Consider the following 27,195-nt stretch of genomic DNA (forward strand, 5'->3'; position numbering starts at 1 on the left):
AACGAACAATAATTGAAAAATATTAAATAAATAATGATAAAAAATAATGAAATATTTTTGAAACTTTAATTCATTACTCACAATACTAATAACTGAAATAGTAACCTTATTATTAAAAATCACCTACATTCAACGACAAGATATGATGATAACAGCTATGATTTTAATTAATTTTATCTTACTACGTTAGAGAGTTGATATCTAACTCAATATCTTGATTTTTCATGAAACGAACAAATCCATCTTCGAGAAAGATGGACATTAATATGATTAACAAAAATCGTAACGTATAAGCTTTTCAGTATTGTTTACTAGAAAAGCAAATCCAATTAAAAGGTCAATTTAAATTATCAAATGCAAATCTATGTGAAGATTGCATTGTTTGAAATAAATATAAATTTTTTATTTTACAATTTTTTTACAATATTTTTATTATACGATATTAAAGATAAAATATTTCAAAATCGAATCACAATTACAAAAGAATGTCAGCAATATAAATTGAAAATTAAAACAATGTGAAATATAAATAAAATGAAAATTAAAATAACATTATAGAATTAAGATATAGATACTAATTTATTTTATATCAATAAAATAAAATTAGAACACCTATTTAATTAATTGGTTCATAAATCCTCTTTCATGCAAAAGTAAATCAAGACTTTTGATTGATATCATTGTTATCATAATCTTTATTCATGTGATAAATATTATCGATCCAACGTGTAAATACTTGTCGATCAATTGATATATTTAATACTCGTTATCTCTGGAATCCCTCAAGGATGGGCCAACTTCCGTACTTTCCACATCCAACGTCATTGTACCCATTATCGCATAGCTACTTGTCGATATAATTAATCTCAAGAAATCTGAACTGATTTCAGAACAGATTAATTAAATTTATATCCCGTCGCAATGGCTACTCGAAAAACGTGTATATATACTGAAAAAAACACTGACGATCATCAATAATCGCATGACCATGCAGGCTTTCACTACCTTGTTAATTCTTTTTCTGGCAACCGCCGCTCACGGTAAGTACAATAAGTAAGTGTATTTATTATTGCTTTTTTACATAAAATTTTATACATAAAATGCCTTTAAAAAAAAAAACGTTTTTATGAAGCAACAACTATTCTCATTTGTAATGTAATTTATATATAATTTTTTATAAGGCGTACCAACTGGTCGTGTCGTCGGTGGTACTGACGCACCAGTGGGAAAATACCCATACCAAGTGTCATTGAGAGCACCCAGACATTTCTGTGGAGGTTCCATCATAAGCAAACGTTACATTCTTACTGCGGCTCACTGTCTTGTTGGGTACGTTTATTTAACTGGTTTAAATCATCTAATAGTGCAATGAAAACATAAATTGTACAAAAAATATAAATAATGACTCTGTGTCAATAGTAATTTACAATATTATTACTTTTACTTTTATAGAAAATCGGTAGAGCGAGTTACTGTCCATGCAGGCAGCGTACATTTAGATCAGGAAGAAGCAGTTTACACGGCAGAGGAATTGATTGTCAATAAGAACTACAACCCTTTTAAATTTACCAATGATATTGGTCTGATACGCGTCTCGGAAGACATTACATTCACTCCGTTGGTGCAACCAGTAAAACTGCCAGTCAGTAACACCATTAAAGCTGGAGATGCAGTTGTTTTGACCGGCTGGGGAAGAATTTACGTGAGTAATCGATGAGATAATAATTTCTTGCTTCCATTTTATCAAGAGACGATTTAATTTCTTTTTCCGTTATAGCTGAATGGACCTATCCCTAACAATCTCCAACAAATTACCTTGGCCATTGTAAACCAACAAACTTGCAAAGCCAAACACTGGGGATTAACCAACACTCACATTTGTACTTTTACCAAACGCGGTGAAGGAGCTTGCCATGTAAATATAACGTTTAGATCGATATTTCAATTTCATAACACCACGCCATTATTCTTTTTCGAAAGTAATGAAAGATAAAAATTATCGATTTATTTTATCTTTACAGGGCGACTCCGGTGGTCCACTTGTAGCCAATGGTGTCCAAATTGGTATCGTATCTTACGGACACCCATGTGCCCTTGGATCCCCAGATGTCTTCACCAGAGTGTATTCTTTCCTTAATTGGATTCGGGACAACCAATTATAAATGAACAATGTTCTAATTATACTTTGTTACTGTTAAATAAAATGACGACTTATGACAATTCATAAGAAATAAAGTCTTGTTTCAATTTAATCCTTATCTCCGCATTCATTCCATCTAATTTTATTACTTTGATTTAATATCTTTGTAATAATAATATTATTGCAATTAAATATTATTTGTATAATAAATCAATGAAATAGAATGATGTAATTTAATCATCTTAATAAACATTTAAAAGAACTACGATGTTTATTGTTTTGAACTTGAACATTTCTAAACATTTCTTTAGTTAGTTTTTAATTTTCGATGATGGATCGAAATTAACAAAAGCTGTCCATATAATCTATGATCAATATGTTCTTTTATATCAAACAGACTTACAATGATATCTATAAAACACTGTTCAATGAGAAGGTAGAGGAAATACGGAATTTACGAAAACAACATCTAAAAATATATATTATAAATAATAATATCTGTGTTCTCTTCTTATTCGATGTAAAAATATATTTAAGTTGTCATACTTATTAGTTTCGAAGAAGTCAACTTGTAAAATTCGAAACGCTTCACCTATATTGCTATATTTTAAAAATTCGCTACTGTATATATGTGCACACGCGCGCACGCGTACATATATTTTTTTCATCATTACCTACTAATAATCAAAATACAAACGTATCATTATTTATTAAATCAAACAAACATTATCCTATGAAAAATGATGATCATTATTATTATTATTAAATAATTATTAATTATTAGTAAATAGAGAATGTTAATTGATATTAATATAAAGCGAACATTTGTTAATACATTCAATATATTATTTTCTTATACCTGTTGATCTTTTGTTTATTGTAACTGCTTAAAATACTTCTTTATTGAATAATTACTAAAAATTCTGAAAACATCTATTTATATTTTTCATATTTTTGTATTTATAATAAAAGGCACAGTTTTATTAAGTATTATGAAGAACTAAATAAAGATACAAGAGACAAGCTGAAAAGCCGAATCTTGATGGTTTTTCCAAATAAATACGAAGTATGTAGTATCAACGGTACGTTAAGTCTACCGCAAACAAATGATTAAGTGATCAGTGAATTAGAAAGACCTATCAGAATATTTTTTGATAGCCAATCTAATATTTTTTATCTTAAGAGACACTTAACTCTTGCATTAAAAATTTCCCATTTCAAGTTTCAAGTATGAAAGTATTGCACGCTTTATTTTATCGATCGATCAATAGATCGAACACCGATATACTCTTATTTATTAAATTCATTAAATCAGTTTAATTACCTTTATATGTTTACATATATATTATATTACATATTTTGTTAATGATAATTATTTTCAATAAAACTATATAAGTAATAATTTATTTATAATCGCCAAATTTTCTTAATTCTTCTTCCAAATGTTAATAAAATTTAAACATTAGTTTCGCATTCGTTTATTGAGTATTAGAATTAATTACTATCTGACATTTTCCTTGTATGATTTGTTCAGCACGATACACCTTCCAACAAACAAGGTAATCTCTGGCTACTTTAAATAAAGTATAGTAATTGATTACAAGTAATAACGTCATTGATAGTACTTGATACCATTCTGTTGTGCGTATTAAAATAAATAATTGTACACCCACGAGTAGAAGTTGAAGACCCAGCAGAGAACATAGAAGCATTGTAGGATTGCTAAATAATGTCTATGTGAAAGATAAATTACAAATATATTTGAAATAATTCCGTATATTTTCTAAATAACTGAATAAAAAGCAATGAAAACAATTACTACTTACATGAAACCTACAATGATTTCGATTTCCTGGTTCTGCAGCAGTGCAAAGACCCTCCGAGCGATATGTTTCTTTATTATATTTTACAATCGATCCGTGGGGCCATAGAACACCATCGTTCCATACTTGCACATATGTATTATTATGATTCTCAATTTTTATCCAACGTCCTAAATGGAGGGCTGCTCTATGTAGTACATCGCAATACCTAAATTTAATAATCAGTCGTAACATCAAAAGAGAAGTACAATTATCTATTTAAAAAAATTAATTATTATTTTATATACCTTACTGGATAAGCTTGTGCGAAGTGAGCACTTATTCTTCCAAGCCAAAACAGCACAACATATTGTACTACCCATGGCACATTGAAGTGTAGAGATTGTGGTACAAATATAATAGGAGCGATACCACAAACATAAGCGGTACTACTTGATGCAAATAATGCTCTTTTTAATCGGCGATTAAAGTCTGTACTGAAGGTAGAAACTTCAGCTCTGATTGCTGATGCGCTTAATGAACAGTTATGTAAAGGTGTATCTGTATAAAAGCTTTAAATTTTTACTGTCTTATTAAGAAAACTATAAATTTAAAGTATCAAACAACATACCCAACAAATATTTCATTCTTTTATCTTCTTTTACATGTCGAGGTGCGGCTGACATATCAAAGAAAGGTGATATACTGACACCAAACATCAAAAAATACACAAATACACTTCTGAAAATAAATAATTGTGTGTGTGTGTATGTCTTATGTCATAGCAAGTTACAAAAGATAAAATTATAGAAGATACTAACGGATAACATAAATAGAAAATTTTCATTATATTGTGCCTTTCTGCCATATGATATAAACACCAAAGTAATATACTCAGAACTATAAATAACAAAATTATCCTAAAATATAAAATATTCATTATATATTTAATATTACAAAAGTTATATTTATTTAATTTATTATATTATACCTCATTAATTTTTGAGCAATGTGGAACCAACGAGTTGGGGATGAAATATCAACAAATCGTCGTAACAATGTATAAACAAATCTTCGTGCTACCATAGTAATAATAAATGTAAGAAGATAAGGATCTATAAGATAAAAATTCTGAAACAAAGTACGCATAAAGTACCATAACTATAACAAGATTGTATATTAATATACTATAATATTCTATGAGTAATATATTTATTGCATTGTAAAAGAACTTAGAATATTTAATCAAAATAACATACCATACTATATGAATTATATGAATGAGATAACCACCAGACAGTTCTATACAGATTTAATAATTGTAAACATGCAGCAACAACTGACACAACTAATGATAAAGCTTCAAATGTTAATGGTCCGTCTACTGGTACCATTGGGATAGGTACATGTTTTGGTGCTAACAACTTTCCATAGTTATCATCTATTTTTTTTTCATCTCCTCCACTTCCAAGTACTCTATCTCCACTATTACTTCTTCCAATGGATGAAGCAAAACTAAATTGTGATTTACTAGTCGGAGCACTCCGACTACTAGCATTACGGCGTCCACTAGGCATAATACAAAAACTCACATATCTAATATTTTATATCTGAAATAAAAATTACACAAGCATTAAACTCTTTCTTATTATATTTATTTTAACATTGGATCTAAATTATCGTGTATTAAATATAGATAAACATTATATATGACAATATATATAAACATTAAGAACACTATATATATTATCAAAATTTTCTTACTATTTTTATGTATTTTCCAAGATATGTTGTTTAATTAAGCTATTTTGCCAAAACATCGATTTTGTTAAATGCTGACAACGTCCGTCGTAAACTTATCGTTTAACGTCTTCTGCTTTGTTACTTACAATGATCGTTGAATACTTAATAGCAGGAAAATAACTAAAATTAGTAATCACAAACTAAATATAATGTAGATACACCTATAGAATTTGTCTTCATATAAAAATTCAAGTCGTTCAAGTGCCGTTAGAGGTCGCTGAAATCTAACAGCAATTCACGTTGCTACCAGAACGAGTATATTGGAGATCTTATAGTATCTATACTTACTGATATTAAGAAAGCAGACAAAGAGATTGGATATATCTTGTAATGGATCCATGGATGAATCTTACGGTGACTGGTAACAGTAGTCACAATTATTTTATGATAAAAATTAAGAATGGAAGATTATTACCATATTCCCTCTATCTATCGAATCTGTCATATTTAGTTAGTTATTAATGTTTGAGCAAGTAAGTGCTGAAATACTGTGCAGTATTGGTTTTGAATTTCAAGGAACATTTATTAAGTGAAAGTGTGAGTATTTTTCATGTATGTTTTTTTTTAAACTTATATTTTACTTAATAACACTTTGCTAATGGTGTTTATATCTTTTTTATTTCAAACCCCAGAAACATTCATTTTTATGTACATAGCTATGATAAGTTTGCTATCAATTTCAGATGTCAAAAAATATATTTTAGCAATATGTATTTACAGATGTTTAGTCCTATACCAATAAAGTACGAATATGTAGGAGGAGAAGATGTCAGTAGAAATGGTAGGATTGATACTTCAGATAATTCGAAATATCCTTTGTTTATCAATCAAGATCCTGAATGTAGATATCGTCAGTTACCACAATTTTGGGATTATGCACAATCATCTGCAAATCTTCCTCAAAAAGATGAAACTTACAACTGTCAGGATCTGCTTCAAGTACAAGTAAATAATCATTATAATTGTAAAGGATATCTACTATTATATTACATAATATGTAATAATGAATATTTTTTTCTTCTAAAAGTAAGAATTTGACTGTACTTATATCATATGATAACAAAATTTCTTTGACTTGGAAACAGATATATAATTTATGTTACATCAAGTACAAGTCATTAACATCATGTCAACATATCAACATTTATTTTTCAATGATTCTTAAATCAGCTGGTTGTTATGTTGATATTACAAGAAAAGCTACAGAAAAAAAAAACATGATATTATTTTAGGAAACTGGTTCTTTAACATATGTGAAAGATTACTTCCATCATGGCATATTATTTCAACTTAACCAACATCAAGAGGAAGCTGCTACACAAACTCAATTTTCTGATCAGAGCCAACAGAATTTATCAGATGAAACGCAATCAACACAAGGACTACAATATTCACAGCAGTCTAAAAGTGTTAATCAAACTGCAACAACTGTGCAAGCAATTCCCTCTATAAGACATAATCGTCCAGGAAGACCTCCAAAAGGTTCTTCTGAAACTACAGTGACAAAGAAATTAAAGTGTCAGTGTGAAATTTGTTTTAAAGAGTTTGGACACAAGAGTAATTTATTTATTCATATGAGAACTCATAATGGGGAAAGACCATATAAATGTAATCAGTGTGAGAAATGCTTTACACATAGTGGAAATTTAGCGATTCATATGAGGACTCACTCAGGTGAAAGGCCATATGGTTGTCAAATATGTGGTAAAATGTTTAGTCACAGTGGAAATTTATCTACACACTTGCGTACTCATTCAGGGGTAAAACCATATAAATGTTCTGTATGTGGTAAAGAATTCAGACATAGTGGGAATTTATCAATACATGAGAGGATACATTCTGGTATTAAGCCATTTCAATGTAAAATCTGTGGAAAAGATTTCTATCATAGTGGAAATTTAACAACTCATATGAAAAAACATACAGTAAACATAAATACGAATGTGGAAATTTGTGACAATGGTACAAAGCAAATGCAAAATACAAAAGATCATGATGATGTTCCTCATTCAAATTCACTAAGTAATGTAACACTGACTTCACAGATAAGTGATATTGAAATAATACACCATACAGTTAATGTGGTTCCTGTAAAAAATGAATGTATTGATGAGCCTAGATCAGATAATACTTTAATATCAAAACCAACGACTACATAAGTTCTTAAAAAGAAAAAAAGAAAACTATATTATGTATAAAATTTAAATTTTAGTAATATTATATCTATATGTAAGAACTCTCTTTCAGTATATATACATACATATATATATACATATATATGTGTATGTGTGTGTGTGTGTACACATATATATATATATATATATATATATATATATATATATATGATTTTATATAACAGAAAGCTCAATAGGAAGGTATACATATATGAGGTGTATCTAAAAAATAATGAGACTGGTTCTGTAAAAATGTTTATATGTCACTTAATGAAAAATGTATATTATTTCTTTCAAACTAGTTCCCTTAAAATGCTATTGAATGCCAAAGGCATTGCTTCCATTTCTAGTGCTGAAACTCTTCTGTTGGAACTGCTTTCAATTAGTTGGTTACAACCTTTTAAATGTTGTCTACAGTTCCAAAATGATATTTTTTGAGATGGCTTTTGATTTTCAAAAAGAACTCAAATCAGGAGAGTATGGAAGTTATGGAACCACAGGAGTATTTTTATGGGCCAAAAATTTATTTATAGCAGAAATTTTTTGGAATCAACTTGAGCACAAATCTTTTGCCCAAATTCTGAATCAAAAAGTCAACAGTCTAGTAATTTAAACTTAACTCATCATCAATCATTCTAACTGTTAAACGATGATCAGATCTTTGAGAGTCTTTATTTTTGCAACATCAATTTTTGAAATACAAAATCCTTCGGAATGAGCTTCATCTTCTACAGTCTGTTACAGTCTCACTATCATCCAAAAATACTTCATGCTATTTAAAATCTTGTGCCCTAGATAAAGCTTCATTTTTGTAAGTCAATTTCAATTTATTTTATAAATGTTTCTATTGTATTATTTAACACAAAATTTAATCAATTTCTGCGAAATCATCATGTTAGTTCAATCGAGTTGAAAGTGATACTGAAAGTAGAATAAAGATACACATCTTGCAATAATGTTGCGGTATTTATACAATGTTGCCGATTCCAAAGAACTGCAATCAGTCTCATTATTTTTTAGATATATCTTGTATATATGATTTTAACAGAAAGATCTTTTATATTATTATAAAAATACATTTTTATAAATATTTGAAAGCTATTATAATATGAAATCTTTTTTAAAATGTATATTTATGACATTGATAATTAATGAAAACCTCAACATACTACTCTATGAATTTTTACGTTTTATCTAATTTTAACTTATAGTACTAATTGCAAATATATAATAGTATATATCTCTTATTGTCTAAGAATAAACTTTTATAAAGCATTTCTTTTATAAAATATTTATTTATGTTAAATATAACATTCACAAAATTTCTTATAAAAGATACAAGTAATGCTTTGCCTAACATGTGTATATAAGTTAACAAGAATTGTAATTTCATATGTTTGCACTTATAAAACAAAACAATTTAATAAATAGTATAGCATGCGATGTGTATTACTATGCAAGATTTCAATTTTCACATTAGATATATTCTTGAAATAAATAATGATTAAGAATCATATTTTAATCTGCACAAATTCACTAAAAATGTTTAAATACGATTAAAAAATTAATACAAGAATCAAGTACTGAACATAAGTAATACAATTAGAAAGTAAAATACTTGTAATCTGTGTTAGCATAATTATGATATATAACTTTCTTAATAATTGTTGGCCTATGAGTTAAATTGTCAATAAAATCATTGGTATAGACTAGGTATAATGTAAATAAACAATTTTTCATACATTATAATGCATTAACTAAAGATGAATGTTATTATTTGGTAGTATAAAATGTAGAAATTAACGTACCACATTTAATGGCACGGTCATATTTCGTGGTAAACGAGTTGTAATAGCTTGTGCTGTATTTTCTGAAGCTTGGTACCAAGAGTACTTTCCAATAATGGGTACTTCTTCTACTGGTAACTTAAAAGACACTAATAATGACAAACAAAGACCATCTCCATCATGACTTCCACTAAATTCAACCAATAATACTCCGTGTGGTTTGTGTGGTGCCACATCTGTCCCAAAGATTTCCTATATACATAATTAATAATTCTTTATTATATATAAATTAAGTACATATATACACTTAATTTTTTTTTTACATGACTATTTTTTACACGATTTCGAAATAATACGGTTTAAAAAAACGAAAGCATTTTTATGCAACATATATTCTGTTTTAACGTGCTTCAGTGTTTATTTTTAAAATTTTATTTTAAAATTTTTAATTCAATTCTATTAAATAAAATATTTCCATTATAATTATTATTTTCTAGAATGGTGCTTATGTACTTAACTATTTAAATTTGAATTTTGAAGAACTCTCTCTCTATATTTTCCTAATGTTTTCTCTGGATTTCATCTTTTTATGTTATACTGTAAGGACTTAAGTTAAAAAGTGTGAAAGTTGAAAGAAAAAATGATAAATAATTATTACTTGATTTTTGAAGAGAAAACACTAAAATAAAGCGTCATTATAATAAAAAATATTCCATTACAATTAAATAATTCTTTTTATGGTTTGCATATTTTTTGTTTCAGAGTAACATATTATTTGTAACATAGGGGTCTCACATCTAGAACTATTCTTCTATTTTTCCATATTCACTGATTTCTTTTTCACATACTTCATTTACACACATTTTTCAGGAATAAATCTATTAATTAATCTATTTATTTCAGATTTTTTAGGACTAAATCTATTAGTAAATCTATTGTGTAGAATTAGGTATATACTTTTATTAGTTATATATTATTGTGTTTATACAAATAACAAAAATTCCATTAATACAGATAAAGCAAACAGAAACTATATTTATAGATATATATTTAAATTCAATACTTACGGTCATGAAGTTGTGCAAGGTAGAAAGAAGACTACGATTAGGGTTGATTTCACAAATAGGTAGATGAAACAATCCTGTATCCAATATAACTACATGTAATTTGTTCCTGTAAATAATATAATTTTTAAAATGTAAAAGAAATCAACAAATGTAAAAAATATTGGACATTAGTCTTACATAATATATAATGTAATTGTTGAACAATATTTTATAAAAATGCTAAATACATATCAATATTGAAGAGCAATTACATATATTATAAGTATCAAGAATATCTTTCAGCATTTATAAAAGATCTAGTTACAAGAACATTTCTATAATATTATAATGGTTTCCAACTAGTGTTTTATTTAATCATAGAGTTTTTAATTAGTATTTGCACATAGCATAAATTTTTATGACTAATTTACTAATACAGACAGTTAATCTCTATATTGATAAAAGCATATGATGATGCAATGATTAGTATAATTAAAGAATTAATAATAAAGATACAACAAGAAACATGCAAACAAAACATTGCATTAGCAATAAAGAATAATATAAATAGAACAGAAATAATTTAAGTAAATATGAAATAGATAAAAGTAAGAATGTGCCATGCAAATCATGTGTACCATTTAGTAATTGCAGATTAAGATGAAAACATTCTTAACCTAAGTGCGGATGTATATACATGTGTGTATATCACGTTCAATCCAATTAATCCATTGTCCACATTCACAGTCATAATTGGAAGATCTTCTTCGTGTTAAAAAAACTATCACCATTGATTCTACTTAAACTGAAAGTGTGAATACTAAATGGAAAAAAAAAAAAGCATAGCAGTGATATATTTATAAATGAGTAACTTTTAAATTTGTTGAACTTGTTGAATAATAATAAACTTACGTTGCTCTTTTTTTGGCAGTAATAATTATTTGTAATAATAATTTGGAAAGTGGTTTTGATAATGGCATTAAATATGGATGTTGTAGGTCAGGCTTATTCAGAATATAATTTTTGCCTCTTTCTATTAGTGGAATAATATCATTAGATCTAAGTGGTAAATCTTCTATATTATGTACCCAACGTGCTTGTAATGATTCTTCATTTGCTTGATCTGATGTTTTTATATTACCACCAGATATATCACCTATAAAGACAAAACGAAACCACGAACCGCTTGCACATTCCACTAATATCAATGTTTTAGGTTCTATTATAAGTCCAGTTTCTTCTAAAACTTCTCTTTTCACAGCATCTAATAAATTTTCATTGCGTTCAACTCGACCAGCAGGTAAATACCATTTGCCATTACAAGACGCCTTTGCTTCTTGCATCATTAATATTTCATTTTGTTCATTTATAACTACAGCAGCTACAATATATGTCACAGTTCTTTGACAAATTGGTGTGTAATTTGTATCTGTAGTAGTATAGACACCTTTTGCACCTATAGTATATACATTCAAAAACATTTTGTTAAAACAACAATTCATAAGATGATTTACTTATAATAAGAAAATCATGTTTATATGACTTGATAAAATTTATAATTAAATAGAATACAACACATGTATTATAGAAACGTATTTCTAGTATATGTATTTACGAAAGTAATTTACTTTAATTTTATATTTTTATGCAATGAAACTAATATCAATAAGTAATATCATTTAATGATCACATTTTGAAATTGATATTGATAAATCTTTTGAATATTGCTTACTAACCATCCTCTTCATATTGAACGGTATGTGCAATATACGTGTCATCGTTTAAATTTTGTCCCGTAAGTAATAATCGAATTTGTTCGTCAAGTTTTTCTGACATTTTATTTATTTGGTAACGATTTAAATATATTTATAACAAATGCAGTAATTGGTAACTACGATATGTAAAAATTATTAATCCTAACACACCCTCAGTGCCATTGCCTTGATTTTTTAAGATTGTAAACAAAGTGAAAGGTGACAGGTAAGGATGTGATAGAAGTTCCGTAAATTTCTGACCTAATGGTTTAGAAGAGAAATTCCCTACAAGAATTAGGCATAGGCAAAACACAATATAGAAATAACCTACGAAATGTGTCTGAACATTGTGTTGACGTTACTTGTCAGGCTAGTAAACCTTTCATATAAAATTTCATAAAACGCTGTGAATTTCAGCAAGTAGAATATAATTATTTTAAAGCATCTTGACATAAGATTTATACTTCGATATTAAAAATCAAAACATTTAATAGATTAAAGAATGGAAATTTTTAATGTATTGATCGTGATTGGTCTTATACATTGTTCGATATTTTTTTTCGACACAGTTTTCAAGGTAAAATGTATAAATATCATTATGAGATATTTTAATAAAATTGATACATAATTTATATATTTGTTTAGACCTGTTCACATTTTCCATACATATATTTTTTAAAAAATACTGGATTAGAAGTTCAATTAATGCGAATAAATTGGTTTACTACTGTATTTAATCGCAAAATAATCAAATGGGGTATGGATCGCTCCAAATTTTGGACAGCATGGTTCAATGCTGGAGCCATTATAAGTATTATTTTTCTGCCAGTTGTAATGATTGCTATCTTAAGAGCGACATTTAATATATGGGCTGCTGGGCCATCTACATTAGACAATAAAAATACAGCTATATTACTGGAACCAATGGTATTACAAAAATATAATTAAGTTATTGCTTATTTTCATTTGATACTATTATTTATGTTTATACATAATTATAATTTATTTTTTTATTAATTATAGTTACCTGGTATTGATATGCCAATTAATGAAATTGGATATTATACAGTAACATTGGTAGCTTGTACCATAGTTCATGAACTTGGTCATGCTTTAGCTATAGTCAGAGAAGATGTACAATTATATGGTATAGGAATATCATTAGTTTTTACTATACCAATAGCTTATGTCCACATGAATAATGAACAATTTGTATCATTGCCACTACGTAATCAATTGAGAATTACATGTGCAGGAGTTTGGCATAACATAATTCTTGCAGCTTTAGCCGCAGTAATTCTTTTGCTTTCAACATGGTTCTGGGCACCTCTTTATAATCTTTATAGTGGAGTCTATGTAAAAAATATTTTATCTGTGAGTTAAAAAAAATATAATGATAAATATAGAAATGTTACATATTTACACAATTAATTATTTAATTTGTAGAATTCACCTGTAAGAGGTCAAACAGGTCTTTTAGAACATGATATAATATATAAAGTAAATAATTGTCCCATTAAACATAATGAAGACTGGTACCAGTGTATATTAAATACTATTCATCAGCCTGCTCCTGGATATTGTGTTAAACAATCTTTTATTCAAGTAATATAAAAATATTTAACAATATAAAAAATTTAATTTCTGTTTACCGATAACTTTGATTTCATTTAGGAATATGATGAATCAGTACCATCTATACAAAAAAATGACGGAGTAGTAAATTGCTGTACTTTAGATAGTGAGACAACTGGAAGTCTATGCTTTGAATACATAGAAGGGCCACAAGGTGCACCTCTCCATTTACCACCACATTCCTGTCTTCCAGCAAGAACCATGATCAATCAATCTCAAAACTATTGCCAAGCAAGCCATGAGTGTTCTTCTCAAGATACACATTGTATAAAACCTTCTTTAGATAATGTAACTAAGGTATGTAATATCTAATTTATTATAAGTTTTGTAAAAAATATTTTATGCTTTAATGTTTTTACAATGCTTTTACAGATCGTACAAATAAAACGTAAAATGGGAAAAGATGTGTTATTTTTTGGACATCCAGCTGATATTTATAGAACAGTTGATGTATCAGATTGGGTTCCTAAATACAATTTTTTAAATCCTAGCATTCCTGAATCTCTAGTCCTACTTTGTAAATATATCACAATGTTTTCAGCTGGATTGGCTATCATCAATGTGGTACCTTGTTTCTTTTCAGATGGTCAGTACATTATAAATATACTTGTTCTTTATGTATCGGATATAATACCATATAATAGAAGCATTAGAGAAGCGTTAACTCTTACAATAACAAGTATAGGTACCATACTTCTTAGCATAAATATAGTGTATTTACTTATCAATAAATTATTGTAATTTATAACAATTTAATATTTTTATAATGTTGGCGGTGAGGAAGTAAGAGAAGTTTATGCATATTTTGCATTTGCACTGTATTTTCTTTAGATATCTGCTATTGTAAAAATTGTGTGTATGTGTGTGTATGTATGTGTGTGTGTGTGCGTGCGCGTGCGCGCGCGCGCATGTATGTGTATATATATATAATATTTAAAATTATATATATATATTATTTGTAGTACTTGAAAAGCAATAGCAAACGTTTCTTATAAATATGAGGTAATCTAATAATCGCTATCGTTTTGCTGCTGCATCTGCATCTAATGCTGAAAGAATTAGAAATACGTTTTAGTCAAAAGAATTTGAAAAAGTTAGTTAAATTATTAATCGACTTACTTTTACCATCACAGGCAACTATTTTTACTTTATCCACTACAGCAATCTCTTGAACCTCTCGAAATTCAACATCATTAAGCATAAATGTCCAAACATTATCACAAAATCTATAGGTATTTAATTTTCCTGCCTAAAATATAAGTACAAGAAATTCTTAATTTATAATATTACATCCTTGTAAAAAATATAGTAACTATCGCAATTATTACTACCTTAAATGTAAGTCGTGATTTAACTCTAGTAGCAAGTGCTTGGTTGATAGCTTTGTCAAATTGCAATAATACCTTTATGGCAAGCTGTGGTGTAATTTGTCCATACTAAAATAATATCTTTATTATTACACTTGTTAGTAACCTTTAACTTAATTTATGCTTTATTTATATTTTCATTATGAAAATATACATAAACAGAATCAAACGAAAATATACAAAAACAGAATCAACGATATAACAAAATACTTTATTATACGTAACCTCAAATATAAAGAATCTCTTACATATACATACCTGAATCAATTCATCAAGACTTTCTTGTAGCGTATTTCCTAACGTTGTATTTCTATATAACTGATAAGACATCTTATTTCAAAATATATTTAATACAATATAAATCTACAAAATATCTTAATTGAAAAGACTCAACGTGAAACAGATTATTTGTTGACACTATAAAATCAAGAAAGCATGGCGCATGAATTCTTGTAACCAATTACGATTTTTAGTGGTAAATTCAAAGTTTCATATATATTTTAGTCTATATTTTTGATATTTTACTATTAATATATTACACTATATTTTTGATAAGTTTACTTATTATTAGTATTTAATATACTAAAAATATATCGCGAATATAACGAAACGCTAACTAGAACGAAATGACTAATCCACAATTTCATAGATACTATGGAGTTATGGCGGCTTACTAATGAAGCGTCATTTGAGAGCGGCATCTAATTTAAAATCTATACTTCCGTTTGTTCGTTACTGGTCCTTCTTTTTTTGGTTAGTGCATTTTAGTACGCTTTGATTAAATTCATATAACGAATAAAGTACAATTCTGCGCATATGAATATTATTATATAATATATTTATACTCATCGTGTGCAGCTTATTAACTGCCACAATACAATCCGATATTGTGACGTCTAATTTCATTATATGTCAATTCTATAAAACTGTATCTATTCTCATGTCGGTATACTTCCGTAAGTCATGTGATGTGTAGTTAATGTACCACAAACAGAATTGTAAAGTTACGTTATGAATGTTAATGATAATTCGTATTAAATGTACAATAAGCTGAAACTAAAAATGTTGTGCAGTTTTTCTATTTCAATACCTTTCTTTACTTTCGGAAAAAAAGGAAAGGCATTAAGTACATATCTGTATTATATTGAAAATATAACAAATAATATTTTCTTACAAATTTATAACTATGCATTATAAATTTCAATACACATCTTTTATTGAGACAAACAAGAGTGTGTGTGCGCTAAATTATATAAATTTTATAATAAAAACATATTGTTCCCTTTAATGTTATTAATTCTTTTATTCAATAAAATTGTAATTAAACAAATTAAAAACAGTATCTTTTCAATCAATGTACATTGTATAATACATTTTTTTTTATCCGACAAACATAAATCAGTGAAAGCGTTACCAATTGTGAATACACATTTATGTTTAAGAATACCGTGTTATTTGAAGAAATATATGCGCATATTTACTATTCGAATCATACACACACATAACATTGCGAATAAGTTATAGAATAGATTCCCAGGCATTCTACAGAGGTAAGAAATCTCAAAAACTTGATCGAAATATGAAGGGATTTGTTAGTTTAATTGAGACTTTATATATTAAGGTTTTCGAGATCGTTGATTATGCATAAAAAGTCAAAATTATGAAAAATAAAATGACAGATCCAATATGGCGGATATACATGTGTGTGTGTGTGTATTAAAAAAATATCAAATTTAATTAAAGCGTATTTAAGCAGACAGCTCGTATTATTTGCGATGAAATAGATAATATATAAAATACAATATAAAAAAAATATATTAATAACAGTGACTAAATAAGTTAACTGTGATTCTATTCTTATATATTATTACTACTATTATTATTTAAAAATTAAAGCAAAATCAAAAGAAAATCTAAGTCTTCAATAGAGAGAAGAAATTAATTTTTTCTTATTAAAACTTTATATCTATTATCTAAATAGTTCTTAATAATTATGTATATATCATCATTAATGAGAATAAATAAAGAATAACAAAAAAACTTTTTATTTTTTTATGCGTCTCCCTAAGAAATTATTTCAATCTAGTTCTATCTAATTCTAATTCTAATATAATTCTATCTAATCAGCATATCTACAAAAGCGTAATCAGTAATGTATAATATAAGTATTTTTATATTTAATTAGAAATGGAAAAAAAATTTTAGGAACGTACTGAAATATGCATTTATCTGGTAGTACTTATGTTATATAATCTAGATTTCGATATATCGCAATTAATATTGATCTCTGAAGTGGAAGAGGTTGCTACATGTGAAAATCCAGACACTACTCTAAAATCTAAGTTCTGGGATGACATGTCATTTCTGAAGATTTAGATTTCTTTCAAGTTGGTGAAACCCAATTTACGAATAGCTTCACCATCTCAAATCTGAAGCTTCAGTCATCTCTATCGAGCATGACCGATTGTGTTTTCGAGATTTCGAACATTCAATCGTCCACGGTAGGTTGCCTGCGACAGGCGCGCGAGTATCTTATTCTTCCTATCTTACCCATACAAAAAAATGGATCTTCTCACGTACCACGCACAATTGCAATGAAATTTTGAAATAGAAAAATAAAAAGAAAATGATTAGTATTATTTTTATAATAAGAAATTGTAAAAAATATTGAAGAAATAATGGATATTAAAATATACTTATTTTGAGTCTTTATAGCTGTTGCGCAACGAGTATCTTGCCTCAAGATAAAGAACCAACGGACACAGACTTTAATTTGCGATTGTAAGAATAATTCTTTAAATACTAGTCAGTTATAAACGTAAAATAAATGAAATTATAAATTGTCTAAGTTTACCCGCAAAACAAAACTGGTTTGATAACAATCAAAGTTAGTCAAATTATTTTATATTTAACGTGTGTCACGAGTTTTCTAATATTTAAGCGCATGTACTAATGTATTGTCTACAGAGAATGTATTGTCTTTATTGTACTCTATGTATATTATAAGTATATATTGTTTAAATAATTACAAAATTATTTCAAAATTATATATTATTTTTAAGAACCATTAGAATGAATGACTGAACACATATTTGCTTATTTTTACTATAGAATAATTTGTTGAAAGCTTATTAAAATACCATAGCTTCTCCATAGGAGCATGGTGAAGTGTTTTCTTACGTTTGGAATGGATTAGAAAATTTGATCGTTGTTTACATACACAAAAGGGAAGCAATTTTTTACTTTATCAAAATAAAACACATTACTTAAGCGATTATAAAAAGATCAATAGTGACACTAATAGTCTCTTTTCTTTTGCCTCAAAATTTAACTTGCGTCACTATACAAAACTTTTTTGTCAGGAAAAGTGTCGTAAATAATGTTTACATCAACAACGAGTCCAAACATAATTCTCAAACAATTTTGATGAACAAGGTCTCATTTTAAAGATGAAGATTTAAACGAGGACATGACTTTCTCGAATTTTTGAAAAAGCTTTATTTTTATGTATAAACTATCGTCAGAAAAACATCAATTTTTACACGATTTTTTTCAAAGAAAATTAAGCTTTTTCAAAAGATTTCAGATTGAATCATGTCTATGGAAATAATTAAATACTTTGAGAAACTTGGCACTATTAGTGAATTTCGTAGATTCTACGATATGATCAATTTTTGCAAATGTTTCATTCTCAAAATAGTCTAAGTGCAAGTGTCATTACACGCTCATTTAGTAGATGTCAAGAAGAACGATAATAGTCGGATCATATAGACCAAGTATTTCGAATCTCTTGTCGAAATATCGGAAGTAAAAATATACGTAGAACAGCTTATTATCTTGAATCCAATATATAAATCATTTAGAGATGGCACAGGTCTCTTAAAATCGTTATTAGGTATCATAACAATAAGAACTCGTGTAAGTTCTTACCAACAATCCATTATAAGCTTCACACAAGTTTTATGAGGGAATCTAAGTTTTTGTGGTTGAGATGATATTTGGAGTAACGCTTAGACTATCAAGTGAATATGTCATTAATGAAGAAACTCCAATTGAACTGCAAATCTTTCTTGACAAACTGAGGTTGTATAAACGAAACATCAAATCAAAACTCATAGCTCATCACTGCAAGAGAAATCTATTTGTGCATAAAACATTGCATATAAGTTCGCATGTGCTCTTGGAAGACGCTTGATCAATCGTAATTTTAAATAGAAATTCAGACTCTGTTTTCAGAATCCTATACAAGAAACAACTGGTGAATATCTCCACTGACAGACCTTTATAGAGGTCATTCTAGCAGATTGAGTCAATGTATACAATCAAAAAATGCAATAAGAACAACTTTAAAAACTTATCCAAATAAACGATCTGTTAAATTTATGCGCCAGCCGGAGGTAATGCGTTTGAGGCAATATGTGTTACATGTGACACCAGTTGCCAATCAGCGCGTGATTTCGTCCAGTCAATCTCGTTCAGCAATTTTGTAGTGTTGGCAACGTAGGAAACGCTTTTTTGTCTCCTTCTTGAGTTATATGAATTAGTTATACACTTTGTTTCATTTACTACTGTATAGATATCAAATATATTTTTTGTTTCGTTAAGAAAAAGTTTGAGTGTTATTCCTCTTAATTAAAATTACAAGTGACTCTAAAAAATGTGGTGTCATCATAAATAATTTAATACGACTTAAGACAAATTTAACTAACAAAATGATTAATTAAATAAAAAATGTAAAATAAGTAGAAAAAATAAAAAGTAAAAACAAATCTAATCTATTCTCTACTTACGATTAGCAAACCCAAACACTTTGAACAAGAATTCGGATTAAAAAGTATGAACCAATCACGACTTGATTCCAATGAAGTCAGCGTCGACCAATCATCCAACGTCCTAACAAATACACGACACTTGTTTATATCTATCTGTTTTCTAATTCATCATTTGATAAACGTTTAAACGATTTCTATAATTATATAGTATTGTTTATTTCGATAATATAGGACCAATAATTTAGATTAATGAAAATATGTTTGAAAAAGATAAACGTACAGTAAAACCAAAAAAAAGATGAACAAGTGGAAAAATGAATTACAAATATGTATTTTTCAAATCATGTACTAGTGTCAGTTGAACTATTTTTTATTATAGATCTAAATCAATATACTGAAATAAATATTGTTATAGGCTTCCTGATATTTCATTTGATTCAAAGGTTATCACATATTCATTTGAATTAACTTGATATTCATTAATTATCAAATTTTATGCATTTATAACAATCATGTAACAACGATAAGTTTACTGTTTAATTCAACTGTTTCAGTGATATGGGATTATATCAAATAATAACTACAAATATGAAGTTTTGATAGAACATGATTTAGAAATTAATATAAATTAAAATATAATTAAAAATATCTATGCCGAAGATATTTAATGCTGAGTTAGAATCTGCTGGTGAAAAATTTTTAAATGATTTTTTTAAGCTACAAGATTCATAAAGGTCTATACATCATGTCAGAAATGTTTCTTGTTCAATGTACCAAACATATTTCTGTGGAACAAATTCAATCATAGACAATTAATAAAGTTGAAACTAAAGTTAATTATAATATTAACACCTGTAACTTGAATTTCAAAGTTAGTATACAAATGCAGTAAGTAGTTAACTTATGTTTATATATTCATGATCTTTTATACAATGATCTTGTTGATTTTTTATGTGTTCTTGTGACATTATGTGATTCACAGAAAAAAATGTTATATATAGACAGAGAAAGTCAAATAAAAGCAATTGAAAAAATATTTGATTATAATAAAAAGCTAGTTAGTAAACATTATAGCAAACTTATTGTATCTATTGATATTTTATGTGTATATTCTGATTTTAAAATATATCTAATAATATAAACATGATTTTTGATAAATTTTATGAAATTTAAATATAACCATTTTTTTTCTTTTTATATAGTTATGTATATCTTTGTGCTCAAATAATATTTGATTTCGATCCTACAACAACAGGATATTTTGTCTCTGCACAAATAGAAGAGATGTCCCAAGCAATGATTCAGTAAAGTTATATTTATCATTATTTAATTTAATTTACTTGTAGTGTATGTATTCATATTTCATCATAACAATTTTTGTAATAATTTCATGGAAATAAGCATATCACAGTAAAGAGAATGGTGAATTATTTATAGCATATTTCTTACCTTTATAAGAAATATTAAAAAAGCGAAGAAGTGATTTTCTTGCTTGCATTGATTATACAGATGAAAAAGAGTAAAAATATAAAATAGCTAGAGAGTATAATTGGAATGTCAAAAACAAAGTAAGGGATATGAGGAAAATTATTTCCTTGTTATACGACAAGATGGGATACATTAAAGATTAAGTATCTCTGCTAAAATTGTTAAAGTACTTATTTAATTACCCTATTTATAATATTAAGGTAATTTCAGGTGTACTATAATGAATTAGAAACTCATGTACGACTTAGTAAACACAGACAGAAAACTGACCGAAAGCTAAATAATACATGATTAATTATACGTCATTGATCATTAAAAGCCAATGAATTCAAAAACAGAAACACAACGAAAAACTTTTTATCGGATTAGAATCACCGGAAGAGAAGAAGATTGAATGAAAATTAAAATGAAGAGGAGGAGAAGGAAAAAGAAGTGTAACAAGAAATTGAAAAAGCAAAAGAAAAAGGTTATATATATTTTTAACTTTACAATTTTTATCTGATAATTATAATTATACTAGTTTAGCTGGTTCTGAAAATGAAAGTAGTCCGCATGCATCATTTAAATCATCTCTCGTGCTTTCAGCATAATTTCGTCTTCATTTAACGGTATCTTCTAAATCTAGTTTGAAATCCACGTCACATTCTCGTTCGATATATAAATTCGTTTCATTCTCTTCGCTCGTAATCAAATTCAAATTATCTATCTAAATCACACAATAAATCGAAATCAAGATCTGAATCACCTCAATCGAGAAATTCTTCTAAGTCAAAATCTCGATCAAAATCAAAATAAGTATCAAGATCTCGATTTGATTCTCCTGCCAAATTATGGTCACGATCGTAGTCGAATCTATATTGAGGTTACAATTTTGTTCAAGACCAAGGTTTTGGAGTGGAAGTAGCAGTGCTTCTGTTAACGATAGTGTAGAAAGTAGTTTCGAAAACGAATAAGTAAATATTATATGTGTGTATATATATATATTTTTTGTTTGCATTTACAATGTCCTATTTTAATGACTTTCAGAATAACAGTACATCAAAAAGTTCATATAAATTATGTTATGAAATATTTTTGTAGAAATGTTTAACTTTCAACACATTTCCTAACACATGTAAAATTGTATATAACTTACCAAAGGAACATATAAAATGTAATAAGGTAGTTATAATTTCTATAAGAATAACAATATTTAAGAAGTTGGAGAATTTTATTTTTATAAAGATTAATTTATATTGTTCCCGCAAAAAGAAAATATATATGTACGTACAATATTTTTCTTACCATCGAATTGTTTTCATTAATAAATAAAGCTGTATAGTAATTCTCTACTTTTTTTTTATTTTGTTTTTATTTTTATGTTCTCACAACTTTAATAATTCTTGTCAGAGGGCAGTGTATTCTATTTGTAGATCACCTGTAACTTGCATTACGTCATCTCTGACCTATCCAACTGAATGGTTTCATGAGACGTCTCGTAATGCAACGTGCAATATACAATTAATAGTGTTGAGTTTTTAATATATGCGTTGATATTGTATCGAATATAAGGATTTTTAAATCATATAAAAGAAATAATAAAAAGGTAAGAGAAATTATAACAATGTTTAGAGTGTGTGATTTCTGTTTTAAACATACGGTTAAGTCTATTGAATCTTTGAAACTATTGCGTGTCCCAAAAACATTGACCCTGATAGAAAAACAACGCATCTTAATATAATAATCTAGTATAATACTATAGCAATCTTAAAATATTGTATAAAATTCGAAATAAATAATACGGAACGAACAATGAATAAGTGACATATGAGAAACGATTGATGATATTTGCAGGATAATATTTATATGTTTTTATAGAATGGTATTTATGCGTGTCATACATTTGATATTTCTAAGATGATTAAACCATACCATCTTGTTATAAATAATAACGCGGTTAGATATATATCTGCATTAATTAATTGTATAATATATGTAATATAGTGAAATAAAACATATATTATATTATTGGCGACAGTATAATTCTGTACATTGTTTACAATGATTAATTTCACAATCTTATTATTGTAACATCATAATAATGTCTTTATTGCAATTAAAGTTGTATCATAATATTTAAAGAGAAACAACAATATTCGATGTATTCTGTTTAATAGTAATTCTGTTAGATAGCACACAAATGGTAATTAAAATCATAGTTTTCAACTTTTTCTCTCATATGGGTTGATACCGATCTTCTATCAAACAAAAAGGTCAATTTCAAAGAATTAGGAAAGTATTAAAAGATCTGTAATAAAATTTCTAAACTTAATTTATTATATAATTATACTACTAAATATTATTATAATTATACTAAACAATGATATAATTTAAAGTTATAATTATATTATTTTTTGATCTAACAAAGTAATATTGAATACATATATATAATTATTGTACTATAATTACTCTATAATATAATTATTATAATATACTAAATTACTATAATCATACTATAGAAAAGTATAAAGTATTGTATATACTACTAAAATATATATTATAGAAAATATCAAAAATATTTATTAAACTTGGATAATGTGTCTAACAAAGAAATATAATTTGCAAATTTTAAGGCTGTTCTTAATTTTAAGATTATTCTATTATTTTTACATCATATCTTACATTTGCCCCAAATAATGAAACTTTAAAAGTTTACTACTAAGTAGTGCTTTGTTATCATGGATTTCAACTCCAGGTCTTATTTATCCTTAACTCAAGTCAAATAAAGAAATCAAGGTCGATTTCTTAGCTCTTCCAAAATCTTATTGGATAAATAAGCAATTTTATTGATTTGAAAATTTACTATCACTTTATAAAGATGTCATGTTCAAAATTGCATTTACAATTAAATTAATTTCTTCTTCATTGACTAATACCATATTTCCAACAAATTGAACCATGTAACATAATAGCATGAATATTAAGCATCATAATAACTTTATGGTTATATGTAATTAATTATCAATTTAAGGAGCCTCATCTTTTCAGAAATAACATCTTCAAATATATATTTTAGATGGCACCAAAAAATAAAGAAAACAATTCTTGTAACAAAAAAAAAAGACAAGTTTCTGAAGAAGAAGATGATGAAGATTATAGAAGGCGTCGTGATAGAAACAATCAGGTAAAATTGTTTTTATTTATTTCTATATTTCATAATATAGTTTTCATTTAAAAAACAAAATTATTCTCTTTAATACTATTACAATACAAGTTTCATTTTTATCATTGTAGGCTGTAAAACGTTCAAGAGTAAAAAGCAAATTACGTACACAACAAACTCTGGAACGTGTAAATCAACTTAAAAGAGAAAATGAGTTATTGGAGGAAAAGATAAAAATGCTTACAAAAGAGTTAGGCTTCCTTAAGGACCTTTTCCTTGCTCATGCTGGTAAATATATATATATATATATATATATATATATATATATATATATATATATTTCATTTATACTTTTTTGTCTGCCAATCAGAAATATATTTTCATATATTGCAATAATCTAAAATAATTTATAGGTTCCAGTCAACATTCTATGAATTTTCAAGACATAGACCTGAATGCTCTTCTAGCGGAAGATACAAAACCTCTAGAATTACCTAAAACAACTGCTGAGCTTTAATTCAAACTGATTTCCACGTGAAAGAAATAACGTGGATTTGATAGAATTTGATCAAAATGTACTTTAGCTCGCATACTTCAAGCCCAAAGTTGGACATCTTGGAAGGATGCCAACTTCGAGTCCATCCAAAAAATTGTAAGAGCTGAACAACTTCATCTATGTTGACTGTCAAGCAGCATTATTAAGAAGATTAGATAAATGATATCAGATAAATGTTGATTAAAATGTAAGAAGAAATAAGCATGATAAATGGCATCGTATAACAACAAGGAGGAACGTAAAGTTGATGTATTTAAGATCGACACGTACAGATTAAATTTGGTTACATAAAACTCGATTGGTGGAGAAAGTTTTCTCAATGATTTGTCAGAGAAGATGGAAGAATTGCAATAGTGGTCATAGTTTATCATATGCTTTAAAAGTTATGTACGAGGTCTTTCTGGAAAGTATTCGTCTTAAGAGTATATTTTTGTATTTGTATTTGTATTTGTATTTGTATTAATACAAATTATACAGAGACTCACAAACGTTTTGCCCTAAATGGTAAATACTCGTAATAGCACACCTAGCTGCAAAGATATGCGGATACTTTTTGGACAGATCTCTTATACAAAATATAATATTGGACAAATTTATAAAAGAGTATAATGAAAGGATAGAGCGAATAACGCAAAAGTATTTACAATTATTTTGTTCGGATAAATTCTGACGATTTTATACTTTGAATTTTGTGGAATCGTTAGATTCGTAGAAAAATAAAATAAAATAAAAAATAAATGAACATTCCAATAGTAACATGCCTTCTATAACTTTTTATTTATAGAAATTTTAATGTAATTGTTTTGCAAACACGTTCATTTATTAGAACAGAATGCAGATGAAACAAATCAATATGTAACTCATTAATAATTACGAGTTTTACCTTATATGTTTCATATGCCAATTTGTAGTATAGAGAGAGAGAAAGAAAGAGAGAGAGAGAGAGAGAGAGAGAGAGAGACAGTAATTTAACAAATTAGATATTATTTATTGTTTCATTTTTAAAAAATAATATTAGAAAAACAAATTGTATTCAAACTATGAATACTAACGATGCTGTATTAAGAAGTTTTTTTAACAAAATTTATTTTTTAAAATAGGATGATGAAAAATAAAAATAATAGAAATTTATGTATTTTTTATTATTTTAGAAACAATAATAAAGCATTGTAATTAAAATTTTTTATAATTGGAATTAATAAAGAATTATACAAGTTCGTGAAATAGACGTTGATTATACGTAAAGATTTCTTTAAATTATTCAAAAATGTGATCATATTTCCAAGATATGCAATTTCCATTCGATTGCCAGTGTGTTGAGTAACTACTGAAAAGGCGGAATGGTCAAATATATTTTTTGTAAATTCAAAAGATAAGCGTAAATGTAAAATAATGTACGCATTTAATGATTATTTTATTAAAGCTATATTCATTATTTATTTTCGCTAAATATGTACATTTTTACATTCACTCTATTTCATTAAAAAGAGTAATCTTTATTAACGTGAGGATAATGAATGCTAGAAAAACATTGGCGACACCTGTATGCTTTGATATTCACTTGGCCGAAAAGACCCGATCAATCTTCGGTCTTGGTTCGGGAAAGCCAGTATCGTCGTATCGAATTTGCGTACCCTAGACTATATTTACAAACGCGTCAACGATTTAGCTTCTTTATAAAACGATCTTTTTCAATCATCGATTTTATTACATTTCAATTCATACGTCG

The 27,195-nt window shown here is 27.1% G+C and overlaps 7 protein-coding genes and 1 long non-coding RNA gene across 11 annotated transcripts; 4 read left to right on the forward strand and 4 right to left on the reverse strand.

Annotated features, from left to right (window-relative positions):
* The first annotated feature begins 873 nt into the window (after positions 1-873).
* Positions 874-2,235, forward strand: LOC127070702 (chymotrypsin-2-like). The gene is made up of 5 exons (XM_051009004.1): positions 874-1,040; positions 1,182-1,329; positions 1,453-1,702; positions 1,778-1,915; positions 2,022-2,235. The coding sequence occupies exons 1-5, from the start codon at positions 983-985 to the stop codon at positions 2,160-2,162; spliced, it is 735 nt and encodes a 244-aa protein (XP_050864961.1). The 5' UTR covers positions 874-982; the 3' UTR covers positions 2,163-2,235.
* A 1,190-nt stretch (positions 2,236-3,425) lies between these two features.
* Positions 3,426-5,881, reverse strand: LOC127070672 (transmembrane protein 39A). The gene is made up of 8 exons (XM_051008964.1): positions 5,707-5,881; positions 5,202-5,552; positions 4,934-5,073; positions 4,764-4,862; positions 4,574-4,683; positions 4,251-4,503; positions 3,967-4,171; positions 3,426-3,873 (listed from the first exon to the last, which is right to left on the reverse strand). The coding sequence occupies exons 2-8, from the start codon at positions 5,517-5,519 to the stop codon at positions 3,619-3,621; spliced, it is 1,380 nt and encodes a 459-aa protein (XP_050864921.1). The 5' UTR covers positions 5,520-5,552; positions 5,707-5,881; the 3' UTR covers positions 3,426-3,618.
* Positions 5,882-5,993: 112 nt separating this feature from the next.
* Positions 5,994-8,388, forward strand: LOC127070681 (zinc finger protein 8-like). Of its 2 annotated transcripts, none has more exons than XM_051008973.1 (3): positions 5,994-6,282; positions 6,466-6,771; positions 6,978-8,388. In XM_051008973.1, exons 2-3 carry the CDS (start codon positions 6,466-6,468, stop codon positions 7,902-7,904), a joined length of 1,233 nt encoding a protein of 410 aa, XP_050864930.1. In that variant the 5' UTR covers positions 5,994-6,282; the 3' UTR covers positions 7,905-8,388. The 2 variants fall into 2 exon arrangements, with proteins under 2 accessions (XP_050864930.1, XP_050864934.1); XM_051008977.1 differs by having other exon boundaries at positions 5,999-6,282; positions 6,466-6,690.
* A 220-nt stretch (positions 8,389-8,608) lies between these two features.
* On the reverse strand, positions 8,609-12,741 carry LOC127070696 (8-oxo-dGDP phosphatase NUDT18). Its single transcript, XM_051008992.1, has 4 exons — positions 12,489-12,741; positions 11,665-12,208; positions 10,774-10,879; positions 8,609-9,958 (listed from the first exon to the last, which is right to left on the reverse strand). The coding sequence occupies exons 1-4, from the start codon at positions 12,586-12,588 to the stop codon at positions 9,719-9,721; spliced, it is 990 nt and encodes a 329-aa protein (XP_050864949.1). The 5' UTR covers positions 12,589-12,741; the 3' UTR covers positions 8,609-9,718.
* Positions 12,742-12,853: 112 nt separating this feature from the next.
* Positions 12,854-14,892, forward strand: LOC127070663 (membrane-bound transcription factor site-2 protease). The gene is made up of 6 exons (XM_051008953.1): positions 12,854-13,083; positions 13,152-13,433; positions 13,530-13,880; positions 13,953-14,111; positions 14,181-14,438; positions 14,514-14,892. The coding sequence occupies exons 1-6, from the start codon at positions 13,009-13,011 to the stop codon at positions 14,880-14,882; spliced, it is 1,494 nt and encodes a 497-aa protein (XP_050864910.1). The 5' UTR covers positions 12,854-13,008; the 3' UTR covers positions 14,883-14,892.
* Positions 14,440-16,331, reverse strand: LOC127070711 (transcription initiation factor IIA subunit 2). 2 transcript variants are annotated; one of them, XM_051009017.1, is made up of 5 exons: positions 16,183-16,331; positions 15,767-15,826; positions 15,473-15,577; positions 15,261-15,390; positions 14,440-15,190 (listed from the first exon to the last, which is right to left on the reverse strand). In XM_051009017.1, the coding sequence occupies exons 1-5, from the start codon at positions 16,207-16,209 to the stop codon at positions 15,159-15,161; spliced, it is 354 nt and encodes a 117-aa protein (XP_050864974.1). In that variant the 5' UTR covers positions 16,210-16,331; the 3' UTR covers positions 14,440-15,158. The 2 variants fall into 2 exon arrangements, with proteins under 2 accessions (XP_050864974.1, XP_050864983.1); XM_051009026.1 differs by lacking the exon at positions 16,183-16,331 and having other exon boundaries at positions 15,767-16,057.
* Positions 16,332-22,213: 5,882 nt separating this feature from the next.
* On the reverse strand, positions 22,214-23,152 carry LOC127067891 (uncharacterized). Its single transcript, XR_007782780.1, has 2 exons — positions 23,053-23,152; positions 22,214-22,680 (listed from the first exon to the last, which is right to left on the reverse strand). It is a non-coding gene; the product is annotated as an uncharacterized LOC127067891 (long non-coding RNA).
* A 56-nt stretch (positions 23,153-23,208) lies between these two features.
* LOC127067882 (CCAAT/enhancer-binding protein gamma-like) lies at positions 23,209-26,645 on the forward strand. Of its 2 annotated transcripts, none has more exons than XM_051003281.1 (4): positions 23,209-23,353; positions 24,796-24,931; positions 25,042-25,198; positions 25,324-26,645. In XM_051003281.1, exons 2-4 carry the CDS (start codon positions 24,824-24,826, stop codon positions 25,425-25,427), a joined length of 369 nt encoding a protein of 122 aa, XP_050859238.1. In that variant the 5' UTR covers positions 23,209-23,353; positions 24,796-24,823; the 3' UTR covers positions 25,428-26,645. The 2 variants fall into 2 exon arrangements, with proteins under 2 accessions (XP_050859238.1, XP_050859229.1); XM_051003272.1 differs by having other exon boundaries at positions 24,824-24,931.
* Positions 26,646-27,195: the final 550 nt, after the last annotated feature.

Source organism: Vespula vulgaris, chromosome 1, assembly GCF_905475345.1.
Source record: "Vespula vulgaris chromosome 1, iyVesVulg1.1, whole genome shotgun sequence".
NCBI lineage: Eukaryota > Metazoa > Arthropoda > Insecta > Hymenoptera > Vespidae > Vespula > Vespula vulgaris.